We start from the raw sequence: 26,954 nt of genomic DNA, 5'->3' as shown, positions 1-26,954 counted from the left end.
ACTTATCTCTCTTTTTCATTCCACTCAGGTCGGGTGCTAAATCAGTTCTTGCCCATGGTAATGGATTGGGTGATGGCAAAACCCAAGTCAATGTATAGGTGCCATAACTGTGTGATCTGTCTGCTTGGTTGGGTAGTGTACAACATATTAGAGGGGGTTTCATGTTTAAGGGAGGAATTTCATAGTATGGAGCTGCTTGGCCCCTAGAGACACAAGAAGGCTCAGAACACTTTTTATTGGCTTAGAGTGGTATGCCAATTACCACTCTAGACCAGGGGTTGTCAACCTGGTCCCTACCGCCCACTAGTGGGCCTTTCGGGATTCTAGGTGGGCAGTAGCGGGTTCTATGCCACAAGTTGAATCCTCCTTCCATTGAGCACTGGTGGGCAGTAAGGAAATTTTACCATCAAGAAAGATGCATCAGTGAGTGGTAGGTATAAAAAGGTTGACTACCCCTGATCTAGGCAGAGAGAGCCTGGCTTCAGTGAGCCATGACCTTGTAACCTTCTGGTTGGAGTTATTCACTTAGACTGCTTTTGAAAATGGTACAGAAACTTGAGTTGGTACACAATGTGGCTGCAAGCGTGCTAACACATCGGGTATTAGAAACATGCTATGCCAGGGGGGACCACTAGGGGGCGCATTGGAAGATGGCTGACAATAACATCTCTCCGACCCACACGAGGTAATTTGGAGGCTATGATGGGGATAATTAGCCTCCTTACCCCCCCCAGATGGTGGGGGGGCTGCCCTTGCCTGCTGTGCCCTACACCCCCGAATTTGTGGGGGTGGGGGCACTAGGCAAAAAGCCCTCCTGTGGAATTCCAGCACTCCTGGACTCCGTCCCTGATCCGCGCCACTAGCTGCAAGAACTTCAAAAGAAACAATTTGGATGAAACTAATTGCACATATTTCAACGAAGAAGGGGGAGTAAAGACTGCTAACAGAAGAGATCTCTGATAAAACAAGACAAGAATTAATCATGAGAACATACGCCAAGATATGGTATGGCAAATGACTGATGGGGGAGGGGGAAAAAAACTTTCCTTTCTTTCCTTATGTGATTAAACAAGAATCCCCTCCCCTCACGAGTCATAAATGTCATTTAAAGGACTTAAGCTGTGGATTTAAGACTGTGTGGAGATAAACTTTCGAACCAAAGCATGTTTTAAGAAGAGCGTGGAATGTACAAGAGCTCTGGAATGACACAGTTAAAATTGCCGTCGCCATATTGGGAAGTTCTTTCTTGAGTCTGGGAGGAGAAATAGAGAAATAGAGCTGCTTTTATATTGTGGGTGAAACTCCTCAGAGGGACTTAAGAGCGACAGTTTTGCGAGATAATGATGGAAAGAGCGATGTTATCTATGAGGTAATGATATATGAAAACCATCTCGATTTGAGGATTGGAAGAACGGAAAAATTCACACAGGATTAATATTTATCGGCTTAAGGAGACTATCAGAAGAGATCATAAAGAAAAAAGAGAAAATATATGAACAAGATGTGATGTGGAAACAGAAAGATAAGACTGGATAGAATTATGAACTCTGTTTGGACCGATTTGGTCTGATTTGGACATTAATGCAGTAGCAAGAAGATGATCGGAATCCCCCTTCGGATCTTGAAATATGGGTCCCCCCAACAAAATTTAAAATTCGGCTTTGTAATTCGGAACTTATGTGATGTGATTTAATTTGATTTGATTGGCCGGTTAATAAAAATTATTTTTAAAAAAGAAAAAGAAACATGTTATGCCAGTACTTTATTATATTTGCTGGGTCCTGATTCATTTCCAAACCCAACTGAACGTTCTGGTTCTTTCCCAGCCCTCCAGTCCCGAGATCCTTCCAACTGGAGATGTTAGGGACTGAATCTGGAACTCCCTGTGCATGCAAAAGTGTTTTGCTACTAAGCTATGACACTTACACTCCTACACATGTTTTGCAATTCACAAATCTTCAGTAGTGGTGGTTGTCTGTTTTCCCTCGCTTCTAGCTCCAGGGGTGCCAATTTGAATAAAATATTGTGGGGGGCCAGGTAAGCCCTGCCCCACAAAATCCATCACACGATACACACACACTATTTGAATGGCAATGCCCATCAACTTTGTGGGGGGCCCAGCTCCCTCAAATATTTTATTGTGGGGTCTGAAGCCCCTACGGCCTCTAGAAGTTGGTTCCTATGTCCAGCTCTAAAGATGGTGTGGGGAAAGGGTGAAGTTTTTGTTTGTTCTCCAGTGAAATATCCATACAAGTTGGGTGGCTTTTAAATGCCAGAGTCATTCTGAGAAATGTCATGTGAAATGAAAGAGGATGTGAGAGAATTGTTTGCTGTAGAGACATGGAAAGTGTTTGTCTAATATAGTGAAAGGTTAAAGGAAGGACAAGACCCACTTCCCCTATCTCTACCCATGGGGTAGAGTGGTGGTATATTTGCTCCCCACTTCAGCTGTGTACACACTGTATGTTTGAAGCCCATTCTTCCCCTCAAAGAATTCTGGGCAGTGTAATTTACCCCTCAGAGAATTAAAAATCCCATCAACCCTTAACAAACTGCTGCACCCATAATTGATGTGTTCTGAATGTGCTTTAAAGGTACAGTGTGTCCGCAGCAACATAGAAAATCATTCATACGGGAGGACTTTTACATGTTTCTGTCTTTTATTAAATATTAGCCACTGGCTACCCATAAATCACCCATATTTCTTATATTTCACTCTTGATTTCATCAAACTTTAACACAGGATTTTTACAAAACAATCCGAAATCAAAATGTGACTGTTGTCAGGTATGATCGGCAAAATTCTTTGTGGCCTACCCCTCCCTCTTTCGAGGTGACTGCTACACATGGGGTGTTTCTTGTAACCCACTTCCTTCCTTCTTTGGAACTTCAAACAAAAGTTGGTCAGATTTTCATATTGACAATAGTAACAAGATTTAACCCAAGAGGAGAGACTGAAGGATACAGAAAGTGGGAAGAGAAAGAACAACAACAAAAGAGAGAAATACAAATTAGCATGGACCTTTCTCTTTTCTCTTTCTTCAAAGAAGTCTAGTTCCTCTGCGTATATCATAGTTATTTGACAAGAGAGCAGCTCAGGTGGCTTGTTTCTCCCATGTGTTAATTAACAGGGCAGCTGTTATGGGCAAAGGAGATTGGAGTTGGGGTGTGTGGGTGTGTGGGTAAGCCCCTCAGAAGCTTTGCTAAGTGGCAGTACATAAATATCGCCTCTTAAGCAGGGCAAAATATTTTACACAAACAGTGTTTGAGGACATTTTACTACCCTAAGCCAAATTAAATGCATCTCAGAACAGTAAAATGTCTCAAAACAAACCCACATGTGTGGTGGCAGAATACATTAAGTTTGTCTGAGAATTCCCATCAAATGTTTTTCTATACTTTCCATTGGCTGTGGTTGGGGTGGGGTGGGGAGCACTCCAGTGACAAAAATCAGTAGGTTTCTTGGGATTTGTTTTCCATGCACTTAAGAAGGTTCATATATTCATGTGCCTGTATACATCAGTCTTATGGGCTGACTGGATACAAAGGAGTGGTGGGAGGCACCAGCTGGGGAACCCCCAGGGAAAGAAGGCTCAGATCTAGGTGACTGGTTGTGGGACAATGATAAGTGGTCAGTAGGAGAAGACTGGAAGGAGGAGGTGTCAGAAGCTGAAGGGGCAACAGGGTTTAGTGAGCAGGAAGAGTCTGTGGCAGAGAGCAGTCCAGGCTCAGAGGCAGAAGTGGATGAGGGCCAAGAGGCAGCAATGAGGCAGCTGCTGAAGAAGCCATAGAGTCTCCCCTTCCTGCCTCAACAAGCTCCTCTTCCCCTTGGTGTCCTAGAACACGCAGAATAATGAAAAGAGATTGGTTGTACACAGTCGCAATTTATGACTGCTTGGGGGAAATGCTGGAGAGGAGGGGACTTAGGCAGCTGTGGGAAGATTGGGACCTTCAGTTCTCACAACTGCCCCATTGGAGCAATACATACTGGGAAGAGTTGCTGTGATCACTAGGCCTGTGCTGTTTTGGCTTCTTTGAATAAAAAGTTAACTTCACTGACACCGGGTGTTTTATTGCTAACCTACGCTTGACTCCTTACAATCAGGATAACAGTGTGCAGATAAACACATTTTAGTCTGACAGCTAAAGATGAACCAATTAAGGCAGTGACAGGGAACTTGCGTCCCTCCAGATGCTGTTGGACTCCAGTGCCCATCAACCCTAGCCAGTACGACCAGCAGGGTCAAAGATGATGGGAGTTGTAGTCCAGGAACACCTAAATTAAGAGATTGCTCTTTTTTGTAGACACATGCATTATTCCTTAGCAGGAATGGGGAAACAGCCCATGATTTAGAGCTCCATTCCCTATTCTATAAGGGCAGGACCTGTATTATTTCACAAGGCCAAGAAATTGTAGACACCACCACCACCATCTGAGTATTAGATACAACAACAATCTACATATTAGATGGTTGGCTATAGCTATTTTTGCCAGTTTAGAAATGTGTGCTTCGTCTCTGTTCGCTTTTAAGTGGGTTTGAAATGCCTTTTTTTATTTCAAATCAGTGGAAATGATGAGGTGGGATCTGATATGTCTTTTATCTGTTTTAAAACAATGTAAGGCTTTTTGGCTGATTAGAATGTGTTATATGCTGTTGTTTTAAGTTAAATATTTTTAGAAATCAGTTTTAGATGTTTCTATTAATTGCAAGCCACCTTGAGAAAACTCTCTTTTGAAAGGCAATATATAGATTCTTCAGTAAATAAAATTGTGTTGTGTCTTTATAATTTCGTGAAGGCTCTGTAAAGGGAACTAGCAATGGCAAATGTTTGGGCACCACTTTAGGCCTTTTCACTCTCTTATCCTCTATGTGATTGTGTCCTCCATTGGAGTGGAGGAACATAGAAGGGAACAAGATGGTGGGGTCAACTCTAGTTGATTGAGTTCTGTTCTCCCTCTCAATAAAGTTACAGTTTTGTGGAGGGGAATGCCAAATAGGGCTAAATGGTCAAAAGAATTTTTTTCTTCCTAAGAAATAGCATTCATTAGCTTCTTGGAAACAGGAAAGCCACTCAGGAGAATAGTCACAAGAAGCTGGCCTACTCACTTCAAATATTGCTTAATGCAGCCATTTTAGTCATAGTGGAGATGGCGGGGGGAACACTTCCCTTCCTTTCTAACAGACATAGGCTGCAGTCACACTAATCCATTTGTAGCACAGACACAAAATGTAGTTTTTCTCAATCCGGTATCATTCCTGTTCGTCCTCAACATGCTGCTTTCAATCTAGATTGAGTCTAGATGTGCCATCTACAAGGATGGTTATGGCTTCTTGATACACCTTTGAAAATTCTCCTCCTGATTAGATTATCCACATCTTTTCCTCCCTGAACACGCCCCAGGAGAATAAAGAAGGAAGTGGTGATTGTGATCTTGGTATATACCCACCAACAATGTCATTGGACAGGTGTGGATACGCCCCCTATTGTGGTTTTCAAATGGATACACTGCTGAGTAATACAGAATCAGTTTTAATAATTTCTCAGTATGTGCTTTTCAAGGGCAAAAATATATACAATAGATCAGTCATGGCCAAACTTGGCCCTCCAGATGCTTTGGGACTACAACTCCCATCATCCCTAACTAACAGGACCAGTGGTCAGGGATGATGGGAATTGTAGTCCCAAAACATCTGGAGGGTCAAGTTTGGCCATGCCTGCAATAGATCTAGACTGTGTGGACTTGGATTCCATGGATTCTAGAACAAAATTTTGTGTGTATGCAGCTTTAGTCTGACTCCAGAATGTTGTTCTAACAATTTCAGAGGTGCCTTTACAGCAGGCATCCCCAAACTCGGTCCTCCAGATGTTTTCAGACTACAATTTTCATCCTCCCTGAACACTGGTCCTGTTAGCTAGGGCTGATGGGAGTTGTAGTCCCAAAACATCTGGAGGGCCAAGTTTGGCCATGCCTGCTTTACAGCAAACAATCCCTTGTCACCAATATATTGTGTTGTGGGAGCTGCAATGAAAATAAGCAAACAATCTAGCTTATGGTCTATGACTGGAGCAGGAAACGTTTGACTCCCTAGACATTGCTGATCTATAACTCAGATCATTCCTAGTCATTGAACATGCTAACTGGGGTTGATGAGAGTTGTAGTTTTGCAACATCTGGAGGACTAAAGATTCCCTGCACCTGGTCTATGAGATGATGGTGCAACAGTTAACTACTTCCTGAAAGTTACTTGTGTTCTTTAATGTAATCCAAGTGGTCTGGAATTGCTTTAACTCAGTGGCAGTGCTGGCATTAAGCATATGAAACATCATTACTGGAAAATGTGCTTAATAGACAAGACACATCATTCCTCCTCCAAATGTCCCCAAACCCATCACTCTATTCTTCCCAGAGGCCTTACAGCTCACTTACCGCCATGACTATCTGCATCACTGTTCAGATACTGGTAACTGTCATGGGATTGCCTGTAGATGTCTGACTCATAGGATATCAGATCTTCAGAGGGCTGCAAGAGGGAGGAATTGTTAGACATGAGCATTCAAAGACCAACATTATGTCCTCTGCCAATCGAAAAGGATAGGATTGGGGAAGAGCAAAACACTGCAGATATGTATGTCGGCTGGAACAATACATATCAGCATGAATGGTGGAGAAAGTATTGAAGCAGTGATTGGAAAGCATTAAAACATTATCTCTCCGATGTGGTTAGACCTTAGAATAGTTGAGAGCCTTAGCTGGGGCGTATCAGCAATTTTTAGGGATCCAGCACAAGAGTGGTATTAGTAGGGAGAAATACAGTAGGGGGCAGAATATGTATCATCACCACAATCAGAAGGGTATAACGGTACAAACTATAACAACATTAGGGAGATTACAGAATCCAAGCTAAAATTAAAAAGCAGTTTGGTATTACAGATGCAGGGGGTTAATAAGTACCGGTAAGTCAGACCATGGAAGTATACTGGGGGATTGTCCTAGCCCAGTTTTGACAGAGCACTTGTAGATCTCCTTATTCTTATGCCAACAGAACACAACAGCAAAAATCTCGTGTTATCTTTCACTTCATGGAAACAGGACATTCTTAGAAACATAGGATTCGAACTGGCTTTCAACTTTTGGGGAAACATTTTTGAGATGGCAGAGAATCAAAAAGAATGGATGAATGAAACCATTTCATTTTCTGCAATTGAAAATTTGATCCTTCAGTCAGTGCACTGCATTTCTCTGAGTATTTTGAAATTTGGTCCTGGTGCTTCTGTAGACAGCTAATTGTCACAGTATGTGTTTTCTGGGACTTTCTGCCCAGTAAGACACAATTCCCAAACAGTGTTTGGTTTTGTAATATGATTTATGTTTGTAACTACCACAAAAATTTAGCTCTTCTGCAATTCTCTTTTCAATGCTCCAATTCTCTTTCCATTTTAAATATTGCAATATCTTGTCCATGCAAAATTGGCATGGACTTAGTTCAGAATTCAACAAAGATTTTGAAATAACCCAACAGTATTACCGTTCAGATGCTTGGCAATGGAAAACCTTTCTTTATTGAGCAATTTTATTAGAGCTGCTAAATTAGTCTAAACTAAAAGTTAGAAGCTGAATGCAGAAATGTAGCATTTTTCAATAGTTATAGAAAGGCTTGGAATATTGTGAATATTATGAAACTGATTTCTAGATTTACCTGCTACAAGTTTTTTTTAAGGACATTTTTTACTGATCTGGAAACACTGTAGCTTTCAAATTATGAAAACAAGAATAGCATACAAATGCCCACATTGGGTATACAGCAAAAATCTTCAATTTATGGCTTTAGCCCTCACCAGAAACAATAATAGATAAATAGATTTGGTATTACGTATGCAATGAGTAACAGTGTATACTGCGTCTGTATAGCAGTTTGGTTACACCCATGTTAAAGCTCTTTAATGTTGTTGAGGCATTGCTTTTACGAAATTGAGAGTGAAATTAAAACAGAGGCCCCGCAATACACTTGGGAGTTTTATTATCCAGCAGTGACTTTCTCCATGCCCCACGCCCTCTGTTATGTTTGCTCACTTCTAAATTCCATTCAGCCACAGATCATTGCCTGTCATGCTCACATTAGATGCCTCCTCTTATCAAGCAGAGACAGAATATCCCCCGAGAGCAATAGCATCTCAAGAGGCACACCGAGGTCCTCACAGTAATGAGAAGTGCTCAGTTGCAGAGAAGGACTCCTTGTGAGTAAAAGGCTCCTCAAGAGTAGGGCTCTCCTCATAAAGAGGGCTTTCTGCAGAAACCTTGGGCTTTAGCTGGGCTCTGGGTTGGGCCCTGTCTTAAAAGCCTCTATACAAGTCTTGGGATTCAGCTACACTGGCAAAGAAAAAGTGCTTTATATGCGTTGTTTATGCATTCTAACACTGTGGCACCAGATGGTACTATGGAGCTCTGTTTTTGCTAACCTGATTTCTCATACAAAGTTTGCAACGTGTTTAACTGAAATGCTTCTTTGATGTGTCTAGATCCAGCATTTGAGTAACCTGGAACATTGTATTCCCATCAGCCCTGTGCCTTCCTCTTGGACACTTAGCTTGGCCTACTGTTTATGGGCCCTTGATTGAACTACTACCTCTGTGTGGCCAGACTGAGATGGCTCTTCACTTTGCTTGCACCGCTTGCTGTATACTCAGTCTCTGGACTGCCTGCACACCTTGCTGTGGATCCTCACCAGTCTGGGTCTAGCCTGAAACAAGACAGTTTCCTGCAGGTCCTGCCTGTTTTAGAGTTCCTATTGATTGATGGTTGGTATTGATTGTGGCTGGGTGGGATTAATGAAGAATAGGGTCTCATTTGCTCTTGAATGACCTCTGTTACTTGAAGCAAAGTCATTTCTGTTCTTATATAGAGGGGAGGTCTTTATAAGTGCTTTCCTTGTCAAGTTTTTGTGTGTTTTTTACAGTGTGGTTCTGTTTTATGTGAGGAAAAACAAAAAGAGAATACTGAGAAGAAAGCAGTTTTCAAAGCCTCCCCTCTGGGAATGTGTTCTGGAGTAATTACAGGAAGCTATCTGTAAGAAATCCTCTGCAGGAGAAGCAATTGCAAGGTTAGACCTGCAAACAGGAGATATTAAATTAAAGGCACAGAAGCCCTGAGATGTATATTTCCCTGCCCACACTGGACAGGCTGGTGCTGCAATTTTATTGTGCGGAAAAATAATTGCCACACTTCAGAGAAAACACAGAAAACGTTGGATGGTGCTGATTGTATAGGGAAGTTTGATGTTTTAATTTGTTGGAAGCTGTCTAGAGTGGCTGGGGCAACCCGGTTAGATGGGCAGCATAAAAATAAATAAATGATGATGATGACAATATCTAGATTTCTCCATAGAAGGCAAGTGAACAAAGGCTGAAAAAAGGATGTGTGTGTCGGAGCAATAGACACTCCAAATAAGTTATTAAAAAGCAAAAATTTAAAAAGGAGATAAAAGGCTAACAAAATGATAGGATATTGCAAATGCACACAAAGGGGAACCACAAAATACCACAAAATATATTGATGTACTTCCCAGATGCTAACAGGATCCAGTCATCATGGAACAGCAATTTTGAAGGACTGTTGGATATTTGCAGAGGGGCAAAAAGTTTTAGAAAAGAGAGTGGGGGAACATACTTTTTTCCCCTACCCCTGCTCTGAAACCTCTCCTGCCTTGGTATGGGACTGTTTTGGGACTGTTTTGGGTTTGGGACTCATGTTTGTGACTGTTAGTGTCAGCCCTGAATCTGAGTTTTTGATTTATTTCTATGTAGTGTGGAAGGGGAAGTCCTAGAGGGTGGGAAAAGTGCTCTTTCCTCTTTCTTCCCTCTTGAAACTCCCTGTATCATGTAGGAAGGGGAATTTAATCTCATGATGTGCATCCCCCAACCCAATTGTCAATCAATAAGAAACTATAAGCATTTAGAGGCTCAGGGAGGCAGAGGGGGCCCGCCTTGATCATTTTACCACCCTTAGAAGCTGGGGGGGGTAGCAGTCCAGGAGGGGGCATTCTCTGTCATCGCCTCTAAGGTGTAGAATTTGCTCCCCACAGAAGTGTGTCTGGCATCCTCATTATGTAGTTTTCATCTGAAGAAACACATTTTCACCCTGGCCTTAGACCAGGCATGTCCAAAGTCCATTTTGGGGGCCTAAAAAAAGCTCAGCAACTTTGGTCGGCCCTCACGCATGTGCACTTCATCAAATCTTGGCCCTCTTTGAAAAAAGTTTGGGCACCCCTGCCTTAGACCATCTGACAAAGTTTTTTTAAAACAACAACAACAACCTGATAATCATGGTGAGAAGGACAGAGTATGGAGTGGCAACCCAGCTCCTTCACCTAGCATGACTCACAGGGAAGAAGACACAGGCAGAACAAAAAGGCTGGAATGGATCTGCATCTTCTGCTGTCCCTGGAAGTGGCACAGGCGGCAGCTGCAGATTCTTTCCATCCTTTTTGTTCTGCCTTTGTCTATGTCTGTCTGATGGCCCTGTCTCCATCTGAGCTTTGCTTGCCACTGTTTGTGGGCGAGGGGCTTCTTTTATAGCATGAAACGGGGGAGGAGCCATCCCACCCTCATCCATCCAGATATGCCCTGCCTCTGGTCTCCTGTTATGGCTTCTTGACCCTGTTTATTGTGGTTGCTCTGTTAGCTTTTTGCCTCTTTACCTCTTTCTTGTCCTTATTTGTTTGCATTGTTGTCTACCCCACCCTGACCATCCTTCATTCATGATTTTGTACATTGAACAAGAATTGGCTTTGTCAGTTAGTTACAATGATGTGATAGAGGAATTTAAATCCACAACACCTAGCGAATGATGTCTCATGCTCTAGAACATCTATGCCAACACAACCTCACAAGGGGCCGCACACGACTTTCTGGAAAGCAAGGCCTCCATGAAGCTGTCCCAGAATAAGTTTGGCCTGACTCATTGGCGTGGAAATGCCTTAGATCTGGTGTTTACCTCTGTGGACGCGGGTGATCTGACACTAAGTTCCAGCATAACAAAGAAGTGCCATGGTCAGATCGCTTCCTGGTGCAACTAGACTTTTCCATGACCTTTCCCCTCTGCAGGGAGGTTGGGCTGATCCACATGGTCGTCCCCCCACACAATAAAAGGGACAACTAGAGGTGTTCCAAGTTGCTTGACTGCAGTCCCTTTCACCCCAGCCAGCATGCTCAAGCACTGGCATTGACATGGCTTTTCTAGACTTTGTCTACAAGATGCTTGTAAGAACCTGTTCAATATAGAAAGATCAGCTGGGCTTCCTAAGTATGCAGCAGTTTTGAAGAAGCCATTCTGCACATGGAGTAAGCAGCTCATGCCTTGAAACTATAAGCTTCCAACTGACCTGTGTCTGGTATTTTTCAGAAGAGCCCTCTGGGGGAATCACAAAAGTGGATCTCATTAGCACTCTCTGTGTAATTTCAGTGTGATATACCAGTCTAAGACTTTAAAATGATACCATATGGTCTTAGAACCAAAACAGAAACTAAATTTACAGCCTTCCAGTCCAAAGTAACTATGTAATTCTAGGAGAAAGGAGTTATTTAAAGGCCCTGAGCATTTTTCTGCAGTTTTGAAGTGGAATTTTTATTCACAGCTCCGTGGCTCAATCAGACTGCAGTGACAGGCACTAAAGTGGGCATGTACAAATCATGACCAAACAAGAGGAACAGAGGCCATCCGTCCATGCAACAAGGAGCTCAAGAAACCACCTGTGCATGCTGTCTGACTAAGACTGTGTAAGCAGGAAGGTTGCTTAACACCTGGTGGACCACAGTACATTGCAGTATTTGGCTTGGTGAGTCACATGTTTTTGCAGGTGTGGGTCAGCAGCACACACTCCTTTTGTGCAAGAAGAGGCGCCTTCAGCCTAAGAATGTGACAGTAAACCCCTGCAAATAAATGCTAAGAAGTGCTACTCACCACTGAAGTTAGATAGCAGATGCAATGGCAATCAAATAGGTACAACTGGAGAGGTTGGGTGATAAAAAGTCCGCCCTGAAAACCCTCCTGCAAGTCCCCACTTGGGTTTTTTCCATTCAACATTTGTGTTTATAATGCCAAGAAAAGAAAAGCCTATGTGCGTTTCAAAGAACTGTAAGTCAGAAAGGGATCTGAAAGTTGCCTGCTGTTTCCTCTCTCTGGTCTTGTGGCCAGTCTTTGTGGACTATGGGCTCATCCAGATGGAGGCTTCTCACGCCTTCACTAGGAGCTCAGGAAATGCGCTGGGGAAAAGTCTGTTTTCTCATTGGGCAACCTTGTAACAAGCTGAGGAAACAAACCCCGAAGGCAGCACAAGGCCTTGCTGACAGGACCATATCTGTGCCAGCTGGTGGACAGGCAGGAACCAGCAGGAGTTCACACACCCTGAACATCTAGACTCCTGGAAAATGATACCTCTGAAACCATTGGTGGGTGGGCAGCCTTTGGGTGCCACTTTTATGCATATTACACTATATTTGAAACTTCCTGTATCTTATGGAGGGTTTGGCTCCAGTTACCAGACTGAAGAAGAGCTGGCAACACTCCACAAGACACAAGAGGGGCACAGTGGAGTGCAACCTGGGCTCTGTGGCATTCTCACAATATATAGGAAGCTGCCCTATACCAAATTGGGCCATTGGTTCTTCTCCTCTTAACTGGAGGCAGCTATCCCAGTCTTCAGGCAACAGTCTTTCCCAGAACTACCCGGAGTTGGCAGGGGTGGAACCCAGGATTTCCTGCATACAAATCACGATCAGAGACACTCAGCTATGGCTCTTCTCCCCAAAGTGCCACAACATTTCCTATGCTTACACATAGGGATAGAATATAGTCCCGCCACAACTTCCAAGAGGCATGTTTGACTACTGTTAGAAAGCAGGCTTCTTGACTAAATAGACCTTTGGTCTGATTCAGCAGGGTTCTTGCATACAGAGACGCATGTGAGCTTCCATCCCAATGCAAGTGCAGTTTTGGAAGATCAGTTTTCATCTGAATAACAAGAGGGCAGGAAAAAATTAAACACTCCCTCCACATATGCTGCAGTCTCAAACATTTATCTGCCGGGCTCCTGCCAGTGGCTATTTGCATTTTAAAAAATATGCATATTAAATACAAATATGTATTTATTGTGTATTTGGTCCTTGCAGATCAACAGCCATCTCCTACCATAAACTAAATCTCAGTTCTTATTCAGATCACAAGAAAGTATATATCTAGAAGGCATCCTACTGTGATAATAGTTTTTTAAAGTCCATGTGATTTTACTTTCTCTAATGCAAAAAAAGAAAGTAAGTAATGCTTGATGTGGTTTTTTGCTCTGAACTGTTGCACCAACTGTGCTTCCTGCATTCTAACCCCCCCGATTCTTTGCTTATATTTCTAGTCTTGGTGGGGTCTGCTTGTATTTCCCCCATAAAGTACATTACAGTGACGAACAGTAAAGTAAATCATATGACCCTATTGTCATTAAGAAGCAGAGTTAAGGTGAAACGCTTAACCATCTTGTAGGTTTCTTTCTTTCATTGTAAGCCTTATTAACAGCACGAGCAGCCATTCTGGCAAGGAAACGAATTGGAATGCAAGTGACTCTGTAAAAAGTTCATACTGGAACCCCATGACAGTGCAAGCTGGGAGGTTATTCAGTGAGAACATCCTAGCTGTTGCTGAAGGTGCCTTTTAAGTTCACACACCAGATTACAGAGCTACAAGAATACAAGACTGTAGACACAGTCGCCATGATGGATGGCTTTAAAAGATTGTTGGGCACATTTATGGAGGAAAAGGCTCTCAATGGCTGCTAATCATGATGAGTACTTTCTGCAGCGGCATGTGAAGGAGACAGTAAACTTCTGGTTGACTATTGCAAGAATTGAATGCTGGACTAGATAGGCCTTTGGTCTGATCCAGAAGGTCTCTTCCTAGGCTCCTATTTTCTTATGTACAAATGGAGTTATTATTTTGATGTCAATCCTGTTTTCAGGAGCTCTGAGCCCCTCCCCACAGAATTAGCTCTACTGCATGCTTCATAAATCTCCTAGATTCACACCAGTGCATAAATCATTATAGTACAGATTCACTTTATTTTTGGCATTAGTTGTTCTACCACTATTCTAAGCTGGTAGTCCTTAAACTATCAGGCAGGAATCCCATATTATGTTGTGCACGGGCAAAACTAGGCTTTATTTTACCCGGGCCAAATACCCAATTTGGTACACATACCCATGCAGATTTGCTTACACAGGCTGGGAGCCTCAATGGTGATCCTCTGGAGACTTCATCCGGGGCAAAAAAAACCCAGCTAGTTCCCTGCTCCCAATAGCTATGACAATGACTTGTGACTCTATGTTTTTAAAAAGCATTTTTCTGCAGGTCAGTTCTTATGCATTGAGAGAAATTGTAATATAGAAGATTTTTTTAGGGCACAATCTGAACGTTAGTCAAGATCATAACTATGGGAGACAGTGAGTGGCAACAATATATGACTTATGCAACATCTGATACAGCTGGGGAGAAAATTGATTCTGTTCACATCTAAAGGTGAACCTACCATTTAAAATAACAATAATATGCAAACCGAAACACAACTACCATTCAAAATTCACACGTCTTCAGATTTTGTAATGAGGTTCTCCAGGAAACAAATCTGAACTAATAAGTGTATATACCAGGATAAAGTAGGGACGCGGGTGGCGGTGTGGGTTAAACCACAGAGCCTAGGGCTTGCCAATCAGAAGGTCAGCGGTTCAAATCCCCGCGACGGGGTGAGCTCCCGTTTTTTGGTCCCTGCTTCTGCCAACTCAGCAGTTCGAAAGCACGTTAAAGTGCAAATAGATAAATAGGTACTGCTCTGGCGGGAAGGTAAACAGCATTTCCGTGCGCTGCTCTGGTTTGCCAGAAGTGGCTTAGTCATGCTGGCCACATGACCCCGAAGCTGTACGCCGGCTCCTTTGGCCAATAAAGCGAGATGAGCGCCGCAACCCCAGAGTCGGTCACGACTGGACCTAATGGTCAGGGGTCCCTTTACCTTTACCTTACCAGGATAAAGTGTGCACAAAATGCATATATTAGTGAAAGAAGAGTACAAAATGCATTATATTAGGGGAAAGTGCTTGCACAAATTTGTATATTAGTCAAAACTGCATACAAAAATAGGGTTATTGGGAGAAATTTGCACTAAGATTTGCTGATGAATTTTCATGAAGAATTTAAAATTACACATTGTTGCAGAAATGTTGAGAACTGAATCAAAAACTGAAAAATGAGAAACTTGGAGAGCTGAACTTGAGAGATTTGTCCATCTCCAGATACAGCCAATTCCAATTCCTCCATAAATGCACCACAGTTTAATCTTGCTATTTTAAATTATGATATGAATTTTCTCTGGCAGATGATTCAGAAATACCCAACATGACTCCCCGTGATGCACAGCTGAGGCTGGTTTAACGGACAGACCTAACCTCATTTCCTTGGAAAGAATTACAAAATAACTGTATGGTTTTTAGAAAGGATTAGAAGATCATATTAAATGTTCCTTCTCGGAGCATATCAGCCTCCCTGACATCTTGATATTATTTCTTTATTAAGCACATCTCTCATCATTCACCCTGGATTTCTTTCTTCCCTGCTAAGTCTTACATTTTGTGCCTGTGATATTGACTGCATGAGCAGCACTTCCAAACATCTTATCAGGGAAAGGTAGGATTCAGTGCTGAAGCACGTAGCCAAAAACATTAATTTGATTTCATTTGCATGATATGTACAAAATCATCTTCCCAAGAAGTTGCCAAAGGGCAACGTGCAACCAACCATTAACCTCTGCAATAAAAACAATACATAAAATAAAAATAAAGGAAAATAAAAAATAAACTGAAGCAAAATTAAAAAATATATAAGTAACATTTAAATAGCAGCAGAACAAGGGGAGCAACTTCTGCTTGGTGTTTTTTTAAAAGCCCCAGTGAACAAATAAGTTATTAACTAAACAGTGGAAGACAAATGAGAAGGCAGATGAGGAGAAGCCTGGGGAGCTTTGCTGGCAATACTGTTTTTTAACACTGAGCCACTACTCTGGTTTGTGACCCAGCCACAGTCTGGCCAAGGCATTTTGGTGCCTGACAGGGGAAAGCCAAATGTCACATACAGTGGTGTTAAAATATAGTACTACATAAACTTAAATAATTAGGAGGATGTACCAGCGCAGTGGGTGGCGCTGTGATCTAAACCACTGTGCCTAGGGCTTGCCGACCAAAAGGTCGGTGGTTTGAATCCCTGCGATGGGGTGAGCTCCCGTTGCTCGGTCCCTGCTCCTGCCAACCTAGCAGTTCGAAAGCACGTCAAAGTGCAAGTAGATAAATAGGTACCACTCCAGTGGGAAGGTGAACGGTGTTTCCGTGCACTGCTCTGGTTTCGCCAGAAGCGGCTTAGTCATGCTGGCCACATGACCCAGAAAATCTGTCTGCGGACAAACGTCCGCTCCCTCGGCCAGTAAAGCAAGATGAGTGCTGCAACCCCAGAGTCGTTCACGACTGGACTTAACTGTCAGGGGTCCTTTACCTTTACCAGCCCAAGGTAGGGCTGGGCAAGACTCCTTCCTGAAGTCCTGGAGGTGCTACCAGTGAGTGTAGCCACTAGTGAGCTAGGTGGACCAGTGGACTAACTCAGTACAAGGCAGCTTCCTATGTTCCTATTGACTAGTCACTGCTATTTAATGGTACCTCAAAATGTGTGGCTTGTGGCCAGTCACCTTACTTACTTAGCCTGGCCCTAATCATTGACAGGTGGGGTGGCAAAGGACCCTCGTAAGGTCTAATGACAAATAGATGGGCTGTCCTGGGGAAATGAAGATATTCATGTCCTAATAAAAGTGGGAGTGTGGGGAATATCCCTGGAAAAGGCAGGAACCCACCCCAGAAGACTCCTGTCAACTAAATTATCTGCACTACTTCAACAAGGGTATGTGTCAGCCATGTCAGCCACCTGGCAGTGGAATACGCAGAACCACACTTGCCCTCATATACCATGGGGTTGCTTTACACTAGGGCTGTAGGATTAACCTAGCATTTCTATGGCAGAAAGCTTGGAGCTTGTCATTTTATTGGGGCTGCAACAATTTGGAAAGGCAGGGTTTGCACCTATGTGTTACTGGCGACTAGGGTGGCCAGGTGAAAAAGAGGACAGAGGTCCTGCACTTTTAATAGTTGTGTAAAAGATGGGATTTCAGCAGGTATAGCTTGTCATTCAATTGTTAAAGGTGCAAGAGTCAAATCCCTCCCCTCCCCCACAAAGAAGCTTCAGTGCTTTATCCTGTCCTTTTCTGTAGTACTTTATCTACGTCAAAAAAAGATACACTAGGGATTGTGGAAAACAATTTATGGGCCTTCCCTTGCCCTCGCTCTCTTATGCATCCCTTTTTTAAAGACTGAAACGGTTATAAAAAGAAAAAGAAAAAGATTTTTGTTCCCTCAACTAGCACCAAAACAGGAGTTTCATTGCAAAATCAGAAACAAGCTCTATAGCTTGCTTTTTCAGATGCTTTGTTTTATTTGTTGGTTACATTTGTTTCCCAACTTTTAGCCAAAATGGCACTACATGGAAATTGGTTGCCCACGTCCCATTTCCAGTGAAAATCTGTGAACAGGTTTCAACAAATATTTAGGGTTCTAAAAACGTATCTGCCCAGGAGGAGTTATGCAAACTGACAATTCTCTCATAACATTTCTACACGTATGTGCACATAGAGCCACTTAAACACCCCTATGACAACAAGAACAAAAAATACATTTAAAGAAGTGCACAGAAACATGCTTAATCTTTAGAGGGAGCTAAAAAATTGTAATGGCACATCATAAAACCTGTCTTGGCAGCCATACAGCTCTCTCAGTCCAAGTGTATGCATTTTTACTCAGAAGTAAGTTACAGTGACTTCAGTGGAACATACTTTCCAGCAGGGTTAAACCTACCAAAGATCAAAGTTGGGCAGCTACCTTCTGGATATCATGAAAGGATAGCAATTTTTAAGATTTCAGACACGTTCATTTTTATTGCCAGGGAAAGGTGCTTGTGGAATTCTCTGCCTCAGATGAAAAATAAATTGGCCACCCATAGCATGGAAAAAGTCAGTCAAGAAGCTTTTTCTCCCTTTCTCATAACACTAGAAGTCATAGACATCCAGTGATGCTGAATGTAGGATGATTCATGACAGATAAAAGAAAGCTCTTCTTCACATAGCATGCAATTTCTATGGAACTTGCTCTCCCAGAAGGCAGTAGTGGCCACCATTTTGGATGGCTTAAAAAAAGGATTATAAAAATTCATGCAGTACAGTGGTACCTCGGGTTACAAACACGTCGGGTTACAGACACCGCTAACCCGGAAGTAGTACCTCAGATTAAGAACTTTACCTCAGGATGAGAACAGAAATCATGCGGCGGCAGCGGGAGGCGCCATTAGCTAAAGTGGTACCTCAGGTTAAGAACAGTTTCAGGTTAAGAATGGACCTCCAGAACGAATTAAGTTCATAACCAGAGGTACCACTGTATAAGGGGATCAACGCCTATGCTTTACCTCCACTGTCAGAGGCATTATGCCTCTGAAGACCAGTTGCTGGGAATCGCAGGTGAGCCGAGTGCTGTTTCCACTGTGAGAACATGATGCTGGACTGGATGGGCCATTGGCCTGATCCAGCAGGTTTGTTTTATGCTCTTAACTTTCTGTATTATTAACTTCTTTGACTTGGGGGAGAGTGTAATTTGCTGTCCTGCCTCTAGTGGTGATATGCTTTGAGCTGGCCCTGCTTTCTGGTAAGTGTCCATAGGGCTGCAACTTTAGTAACACTTAACTGGAAAGAGTTATATCATATACCCCCATGACTGCTTCTGGTTACATCCTGTTAAACAGGATATTGCCTTATCCGACGTGGACACAAACACACACACAAGAATTTGCAACCCCAACCGAGGGTAAATACATGCAAGGCTACAAGATGTTGGGGATTATGAATTATAGATAACTTCTCATCAGAATATAACTCCAATCATCTTTAAATCAGGAAAATCCCAATATGCAATTGTCATTCCATGGGAAACTGTCACAATTGGCAGTCGTGACTACAGTGGTACCTCGGGTTACATACGCTTCAGGTTACATACGCTTCAGGTTACACACTCCGCTAACCCAGAATAGTGCTTCAGGTTAAGAACTTTGCTTCAGGTTGAGAACAGAAATCGGGTTCCGGCGGTGCGGCGGCAGCAGGAGGCCCCATTAGCTAAATTGGTGCTTCAGGTTAAGAACAGACCTCCGGAACGAATTAACTACTTAACCTGAGGTACCACTGTATCCACAATTTGGCATTTTTAAACTGAGTAAGCATTATTTAATTTTTCAGCATTCTGTAACTTTTTCTTTTTAGCAAGGAATGGCTTGAACTTATAAATTTGATAAATAATAATTTTTAAATCAAACACTTCCAAAGGAGGGGTCCAGGATGGGACATTTGCCCATGAGATCTCTACGTTGACTAGAATGTACATTTTATTTTCAAAAGTCATGCTACGTATTTTGTGTACCATTCATAAGCGGCACATGCTGCATTACAAAGCAGTTACTGCAACCTGATAACACTGTATAGAATAGAACCTACTCCCAAATAAGTGTACATACAATTGCAGTCCAAGCATCCTTTGTGAAAATGCTCAAAGGCCACTTCCAAACTACCACTATTTTGTGGGTATGATTAAATCAGATGCTGCACAAATATGGTGCATGTAGTGCTTTTTTAAGAACCCAAACCAAAAACAAACATGAACTTTTGTGATGAGAAAAGCGATAGGGAAATGCCCCGGACAGAGTGGGATAATTGCAGTGCACAAACAAGTCTTAATGAATGCTCCATGAACAGTAAATTTAAATAAAATAAGTTTACAAACAACTACAGTGGTGCGGTATAACTTCAATGCAAAATTTGTCCAAACAAATCAGGGTGAATGCTCGATAAAAAAAGTTGCCTGGAAGAGACTGAAGATTGAAGACCAAGTAGGCAAGTAAACCAGCAACACAGAGTATTAGGTATATGTTTTGTTGGCTTTCGGTATTCATGGAGTATTCCCATCCTGGCAAATAGTGCAATGAGATATATTAACTTGTAGAATATTCTGCAATAAAAGTAATTTACAGTGCAAACCTACACATGGTTATTCAGAAGTTAAGCCCACATATTTTAGTGAGGCTTCCTTCTAAGTGTGCAAAAATTGTAGCCTGAGATAATGCAAAGTAATTCATATTGACTTTTTAAGGGGTGGTTTTGCAAATGCATTTACCTATATGCCAAATGATTTAGTATTCTACATAGTCTAACTACTTTACAGTGGTGATGGAGATGTTGATGAAGATACATCCAAAATTATTTAGTATTCTGCTTACTTTCACTGCATCCTAAAGTGCAACTGAAAACAAGCCTGCCCTACTCAACCACACAGCCATATGTCAGGTGATAAGAAAAAATCAAATTTGCTTATCTTATTTTTCCTAATATGTACTCCTACACAGTTAAGCAAGATTCATTGGCACCTTTGAAATTAAATATGCATTTGTTTAAATTCTACAAACCTCAATATTTTTACAAGGAAGTCCCACTTGATCAAGAAAGACGTATTTCTGAGAAAACATGTTTAGCAATCGGTCGTATTTCAATAGACTTCTGGCCTGCCAGTTTTCCAAGCACGGATGAAATCTACTCCAAATATATAAGACAGCATTTGTGTGCTTAGAAAACTATAAATGCCAACCAAATTAATTATTAATTTGATACTAATTAACATAAATAAAAATAAAAACGACCAAGAATATTGGAACAAGCATATAGTAAAATATTAATAAATCTTCAGTCTGCAGGAGGGGAAAGAGAGAGAATGGTTTTTATCCCCTGAACATTCCATCTGATCAACCTAAGCAGGAAAGTCTTGCCCCTTTGTCTCTTAAGATGGAGGAGTTGGGAAAACCAGATGAGGTCAAGAGATTTTGCTTCTGTTTAATGTAACAGCTAAGAGTTCTAAACAAAGATATGAAATTCCTCTGAAATATCCGGATACTGACAAGAAAATACAGTCCCTAAAAAGAGAGGACAATCCTAAAATGCTTAGAACATAACTCTCTTTCCTTTGTATTTTGTTTTCTCCCTTGTCGCCTAAAACCATATAGTATGAACACCAAAACCTATATTTAGCTATAGATTACAATATACCTACAGTATCACACAAAACCCAACAGTCAACCACAAAGCCAAGTCCCCCCCCCCCCAGATGCCTGCTGGCTTATTATACCCATAAAATAATACTGTATGGGGTCATATCAGTGAAAGGCAGAAGAGATAAAAGAAGCAGAGGGGAAATGCTAACTTCCCATCCATTCATTAAATAACAAATCACTAATTTTATACACCCACGAGCCAGCAGAAAACTTTCTAGTATTATAAATAACAAAAGAACGGCATTTTTTCAACAACAAATCATACATATTTTGTTTTGCAGTCTGTTGGCAAAGCCAAAGACACAAAACTGGGATTAATGCCATATACTTACAGGGGAAATGAGGGAAAATCCTTCCATCTTGCAAGTTTGCAACATTCAGTCAACTTCTTTGCGAACTAATTTTCTAATTTCAGTTATCCAGCTTTGTAAAAAGACATCAAACAAATAAAAATAAATAAAAATTAAAACATCGATCCTGTTTTTAAAATTAAAACAGAACTCCTTGAAGGCCCTTTGCAGTGATTGACCTCAGGACAGGAAGGACCCTAATTAGTTTTCATACTTTCCCCCAAAAGGTCTGGAGGTGAGTTCTTCCCTTCGACGTATCTGAAGTTCCTGATTTCACTACATATCTGTAGGATGGAGATAGCCCTTGAGCTGTTGTAGCCCAGTGTGACATCAGAACAAAACCCGGCCTTTCAACCAGTTTGCATAAATTACATTTAAGGAGTTGTGGTGGTGTTAACAGGAAGTCTGTCGCCAGCCTGATCGGGTACTTGCTTCATAACCAACAGCAAACATTATTGCCCAGTCCAGGCAAGAACTAGCAACTTGGTACAGATAGATAACATTTCTAGATGAAACCATGATGAGTTTATGTTGTGATATTTGCACTTCTCTCCAGAATAACCAAGTTAGGCAGGCTGTCATTTGTGACAACTGTCTATAGGACGAATTCAGGAACATGAACCCGCTTTTGTGATTCTGTTCTGCCAGGGTGATAAAAGACAGAAAACGTGATCTAAAATTGTGCAAGAATTTAGAAAGAAACTTGGTGAATGGGTAATTAACATTTATCATACTGTGTATTAAGACCTGGAAAGAGGCCTTGGGTCTGTGAGGCCCTGTTAGGAACCATTTGAATAATATTATTGAATATTTATTTATTAAATTTATATGGCCATCCACCAATAAATATTCCTCGGAGAGCTAACAAACAATGGTGAGGGAAACTTGCATAATCGTAATAGACAGCCATGAAGAGTGAGACCTTATCTATTTACACTGCGAGTATATATTGAATTATGCCACCTCAACTGTCATGGTTTCCCTCCCCACACTATCCCCCAAAAGGGGGTGGGGACAGATTGGGATACTGAAATCTGTTAAAAATCGTAATTCTCCTCAGTGCTTTTTTTTTATTAAAAAAAATGTTTAGGGGTACTCTCATTTTGACTCAAGAAAATCACCATTTTATATTTCAAATCAGTAAAAATAAATACAGTAAATGGACAAAACTACAAAGATTCACAAGATGTTTAGGGGTATGCGTAGCCCTGAGACCCCCCAGAAAAAAGCACTGGTTCTCCTTCACAGAACTACAATTCCCAGGCTGCCATAATTCCATAGGAAGTAAGAATTATGCAAACTTTTGAGGAGACCTTGAGATCTTTTGTGTTCCTTCCTCAGTTAATGCATTAAATAAATTGGGGGGGGGGGCGCATTTCTCCCATATGCCTTTATCTCCTTCCTGTACTGAAAATTATCCCTTTTAGGATTCCAACTTCAACATACAAAACCTGTTAGTAACTATGAGTGAGTGAGAGAAACTGACTCCTAGTGTTTTTGGCTGAGATTCTTCAGTATATTCCAGTATGTTCATCAAATTTCTACTCTCTGCATCTTCAATAATGCAGCTAAGTGGAAAAACAAATCTTCTAGGAGAAGAAGCAATTTTGCATCTGAAAAGAGATTGCAGTCTTGTTACAGAAGCGGCCAGCTGAATACATAAGCAGATCCTGATCAGAGACAGAGCAATGGTGTGCATGAAAGAAAAGATGTAATTGGCTATCAAATGAAGTGTCTCTCCTGGTACATTTCACACCGCGCAATAGTTCCTTCTGATTACAAATCAGTTGAGACCAATACAGATAAAACTTTCCTCGGTCCACCTAAATGGTTGCGGTCAGCAGTGGTCAGCGGGGTGGCACAGGTAGGGTGGCTTTGCGTATCTGGCTTCCTGGCAGCAATCATCGCTGCCACTTACCCGAAAGGAGGGTGGTGAGGCACAGAGAGCTCTGCACGGTGCAGGGGCAGTGGCAGTGGCAGAGCCAGTCTATCACTCCTGACACTGCGCCACACTGAGCCCACTGTTCCTTGCCCCACTACTCTTGGTAAGCAGCATTGACACTTAGTGTTGGAAAGACAAGTGCCCTGCTTGTGCCAGCCCACAAATCACTGCTGGTTCAAGTGAATGCTGGTGTATCTAAAGAAGTATCAGGTACCTCCATCGTTCTGCCTGGACACTGAGGTCCAGTGCCGAGGGCCTTCTGGCAGTTCCCTCGCTGCGAGAAGCCAAGTTACAGGGAACCAGGCAGAGGGCCTTCTCGGTAGTGGCGCCCGCCCTCTGGTACGCCCTCCCACCAGATGTCAAAGAGAAAAATAACTACCAAACTTTTAGAAGACATCTAAAGGCAGCCCTGTTTAGGGAAGCGTTTAATGTTTAATAGGTTATTGTATTTTAGTGTTTTGTTGGAAGCCACCCAGAGTGGCTGGGAAAACCCAGCCAGATTGGTAGGGTATAAATAAATTATTATTATTATTATTATTATTATTATTATTATTATTATTATTAGGTAGAGAGATCAGGTGCCGCCCTGAGAAATTTTTAGTGCTAGCAGTTGTGCACATTCATTCCTTCTGAATGAAAAAAATTAACATGGAAACTATTCAAAACATATGTCATGAGTGATGAATGAGTCTGCATGAGGGGTTTTTGTCGCCCATTTATGCACATAAATAGCTTACTCAGCAGTGGGAATTACTTTTTTCCAGTGGTAGCAGCTGATATCATTGGCTGCTTCCTTGAAGCCACCATGTTCTTTTTCTAGAATGCCCATAATGTTGTGCTTGCACATGGAGGCTGGGGCTACTGGAAGTTGTCGTCCAAAACTTCCAGTGGGAACCAAGTTGGAGAAAGGATGTTCTAGCGCATTCTAAAGGGAAACTGGTTGCTGCCATTTTTGGGGAGACACCTGCCATACCAATTCTGCCCCACACATCGAATGCCCTGGAATCATGAAACAGTGGGGGAATTTGAGGAAAATAAAATGGTGGCCACCAGACGTTGGCTGAAGCAAAACGAAACAGCAAAACGAAAGCAAAACCACTACATACTAGCAAGCCTGTGCTGGGTTGGGCCATAAATAGGCGTGACGGGGAATTTTGATTCAGTTTGGTTTTAAAGGCAAGCCTCTCTAATCTGCACTTTCCAAAACAATACAAGAACCGAAACACAGATATCCTTTGAAATTCACACTCCTCTGAATTTTGCAGTGCAGTCCTTCAGTCAAGTAATGTGTACAAAAGTGCATACACTGGGGTAAAGTGACCATAAAAATGTATGTTAGCAAAAATAACATTATTTATGGGAAATTGTTTTGCTGGTGTATTTATATTATGGGAAATTACATACAAAAATGTGTACATTAGTAGAAATTCACACTCAAATGCTGATGAATTTTGACGATGACTTCTTTTTTAAAAAATGCAAACTGATGTGGAAATGTAAAGAACTGAACTACGATTGGGAAACTGAAAGTCACAGATTTGCCCATCCCAAGCAAGAATTAAGATGTACAGTATAAACATTTATTGTCTCTATATATTTAATGCATTTTTAAAATATAAAAGATGGAACTATGTCAAAAGACTCAGCTTCCAGGGATATGCAGGGAGGTATTAGGGAAGGAACTAGGAAAGCTTAGACAGGAAGTATAAGAGAGGCTACCTTACTGTAGCTTCCTGGGGACATTGGTACATTAATATATTTGTTATTACACTTCTTCCTGCAGGGAGTTCGCACATTGCTGTTATAGAGTGCTGTGCAACATGGGATTGTGTCAGTGTGAGAGCCATAAGCACCTATTGAACAGTGTCTGTGGGGCAGCTTTAGTGATGAGCCCCCCACCCAGTACTTTACCCCTTTCCATTCTGTGCTTTTTAAATTTTCTGTTTTCATTATAACTTCTGTCGAGGCAACTCTAGTAAGTGTGGAACTCTGAACCAATCTGCATATCTCTAATGGTGAGGTCACAACACCCTTAGTAAACTATAATTTTCAGAATTCTGTCAGAAACACCATGCTAGTTAGGCTGGAATAAAACCAATATATGTTTGTGATGCAGATGTGTTTCATGTGAAAATGGTCTAAGCTTTGACACCTGTGTTGTTAGATTTGGTGTGGAGGAACATCATATTCCTTCAACATCACTATACTGAATAGTTATGATCTGATGCTGCACATCAGAGGCAAATACCACTGCAGAAATGAAGAGCAGTTCTTCTACCCCCTCCCAATAGCTGCCAGCCACATCAGACTAAGGTGGTTTCCCCTCAAGTCCTGCACACAATTTAAGGTGCTTTCTTTTTCCTCCCAACCAAACCACATCAATAATCACCTATCTGATTTTTATTTCAGTTACTTTCTTAACAATCAGATTTTGCCTCTTTCATGCCTTCTCTGTGCTAGAATAGAAGTATTCTCTGCACAGTGCAGAACTCTCAGTCATTATTATTACGATTATTACTGTTTTTACTATTACCTGGCCTTCAACAGCAGGTCCTAGGGTGGATTACAACAATTTAAAACACAGTATTAAGACAGTTAAAACAAGTCACAGGACAAAGGAATAGGAATGAAGAGATTTTCCTCATATCTCATCATTTTCACAGATATTCATCTTCATTCAAATCTTGCTTACATGTCGCTCAGCTGAAAGGAAATGTGTACATTTCAATACAGTTAAGGTGCAGAGGACCAAAGCATCCTGAAGGTCACTTTTTACTGACATGGTTTGCAAAGATATATTTCCACACAAAAAAATTACATTTAATCTCATTGCATGTGTGTGTGACTGCATGCATGGAAGTGATCTTGAATATAAGATTGTGATTTGAGGACCCAATCCCTGCTTGGGGAATAAAGACACATGGACACAGTATATAAGGTCAATGGGCAAAGAAAAGGCCACAACTTTATTGATTACAGCATGTGAGAATGTATTGGCTTAGGCACTGGACCACGGAACATTAGACTCCACCCACTCGGAGAGGGGTGAGTTTGAGGAGGGGTTAACCACCAGGAGGGGGAGCCTGTTGATGCCAATACAACTATAGGTACTCTCCTGATGTCACCGAGGGTCGTGCCATGGCCACCCGCCACACGGGCATCGGACAGGATCCACGACCACCTGATTCCTTTAGCAGAATACCCAAAATTGATGGGGTAGGCGATGGCCACACCTTGCCCCCCGAAACACCAACAACACATTCCAATGGCTAACCGCCAAATACCATGAAAGTTGTGGTGGTTGTTATAGGTAGGCGGAAAAAACCAAGAGGCTGGGCCAATTTTGCCAATTGGAAAAAACTCCTACCAGACCCCCTGGACAACCAGGGTGACCAACCAA

The 26,954-nt window shown here is 41.9% G+C and overlaps 1 protein-coding gene and 1 long non-coding RNA gene across 7 annotated transcripts in view; one reads left to right on the top strand and one right to left on the bottom strand.

Moving 5' to 3' along the window:
• SPI1 (Spi-1 proto-oncogene) overlaps positions 1-21,996 on the bottom strand; it is a 28,614-nt gene extending 6,618 nt beyond the window's left edge. The window contains exons 1-3 of one of the 4 annotated variants that reach the window (XM_083461602.1): positions 21,827-21,845; positions 21,595-21,685; positions 6,431-6,524 (exon numbers count right to left, since the gene is read on the bottom strand). In XM_083461602.1, coding sequence (XP_083317728.1) covers positions 6,431-6,524; positions 21,595-21,639 — 139 coding nt within the window. In that variant the 5' untranslated portion in view covers positions 21,640-21,685; positions 21,827-21,845. Of the gene's footprint in view, positions 1-6,430; positions 6,525-21,594 lie in introns of all 4 variants that reach the window. The other 3 variants (XM_083461603.1, XM_083461604.1, XM_083461605.1) reach the window with 3 other exon arrangements.
• The window catches only part of LOC310687161, a 37,366-nt gene extending 11,075 nt beyond the window's left edge, over positions 1-26,291 (top strand). For 2 of the 3 annotated variants that reach the window (XR_014516283.1, XR_014516284.1), the window contains exon 3: positions 15,408-15,683. This is a non-coding gene — a long non-coding RNA (uncharacterized lncRNA). Of the gene's footprint in view, positions 1-15,407; positions 15,684-26,217 lie in introns of those variants that run through there. The other variant, XR_014516282.1, reaches the window with a different exon arrangement.
• The last annotated feature ends 663 nt before the right edge of the window (positions 26,292-26,954 follow it).

This window comes from Podarcis liolepis (assembly GCF_965112155.1).
Source record: "Podarcis liolepis genome assembly, chromosome: 1".
Taxonomy (NCBI): domain Eukaryota; kingdom Metazoa; phylum Chordata; class Lepidosauria; order Squamata; family Lacertidae; genus Podarcis; species Podarcis liolepis.
The sequence above is the reverse complement of the archived record's forward strand: the minus strand, read 5'-3'. Positions and strand labels throughout refer to the sequence as shown.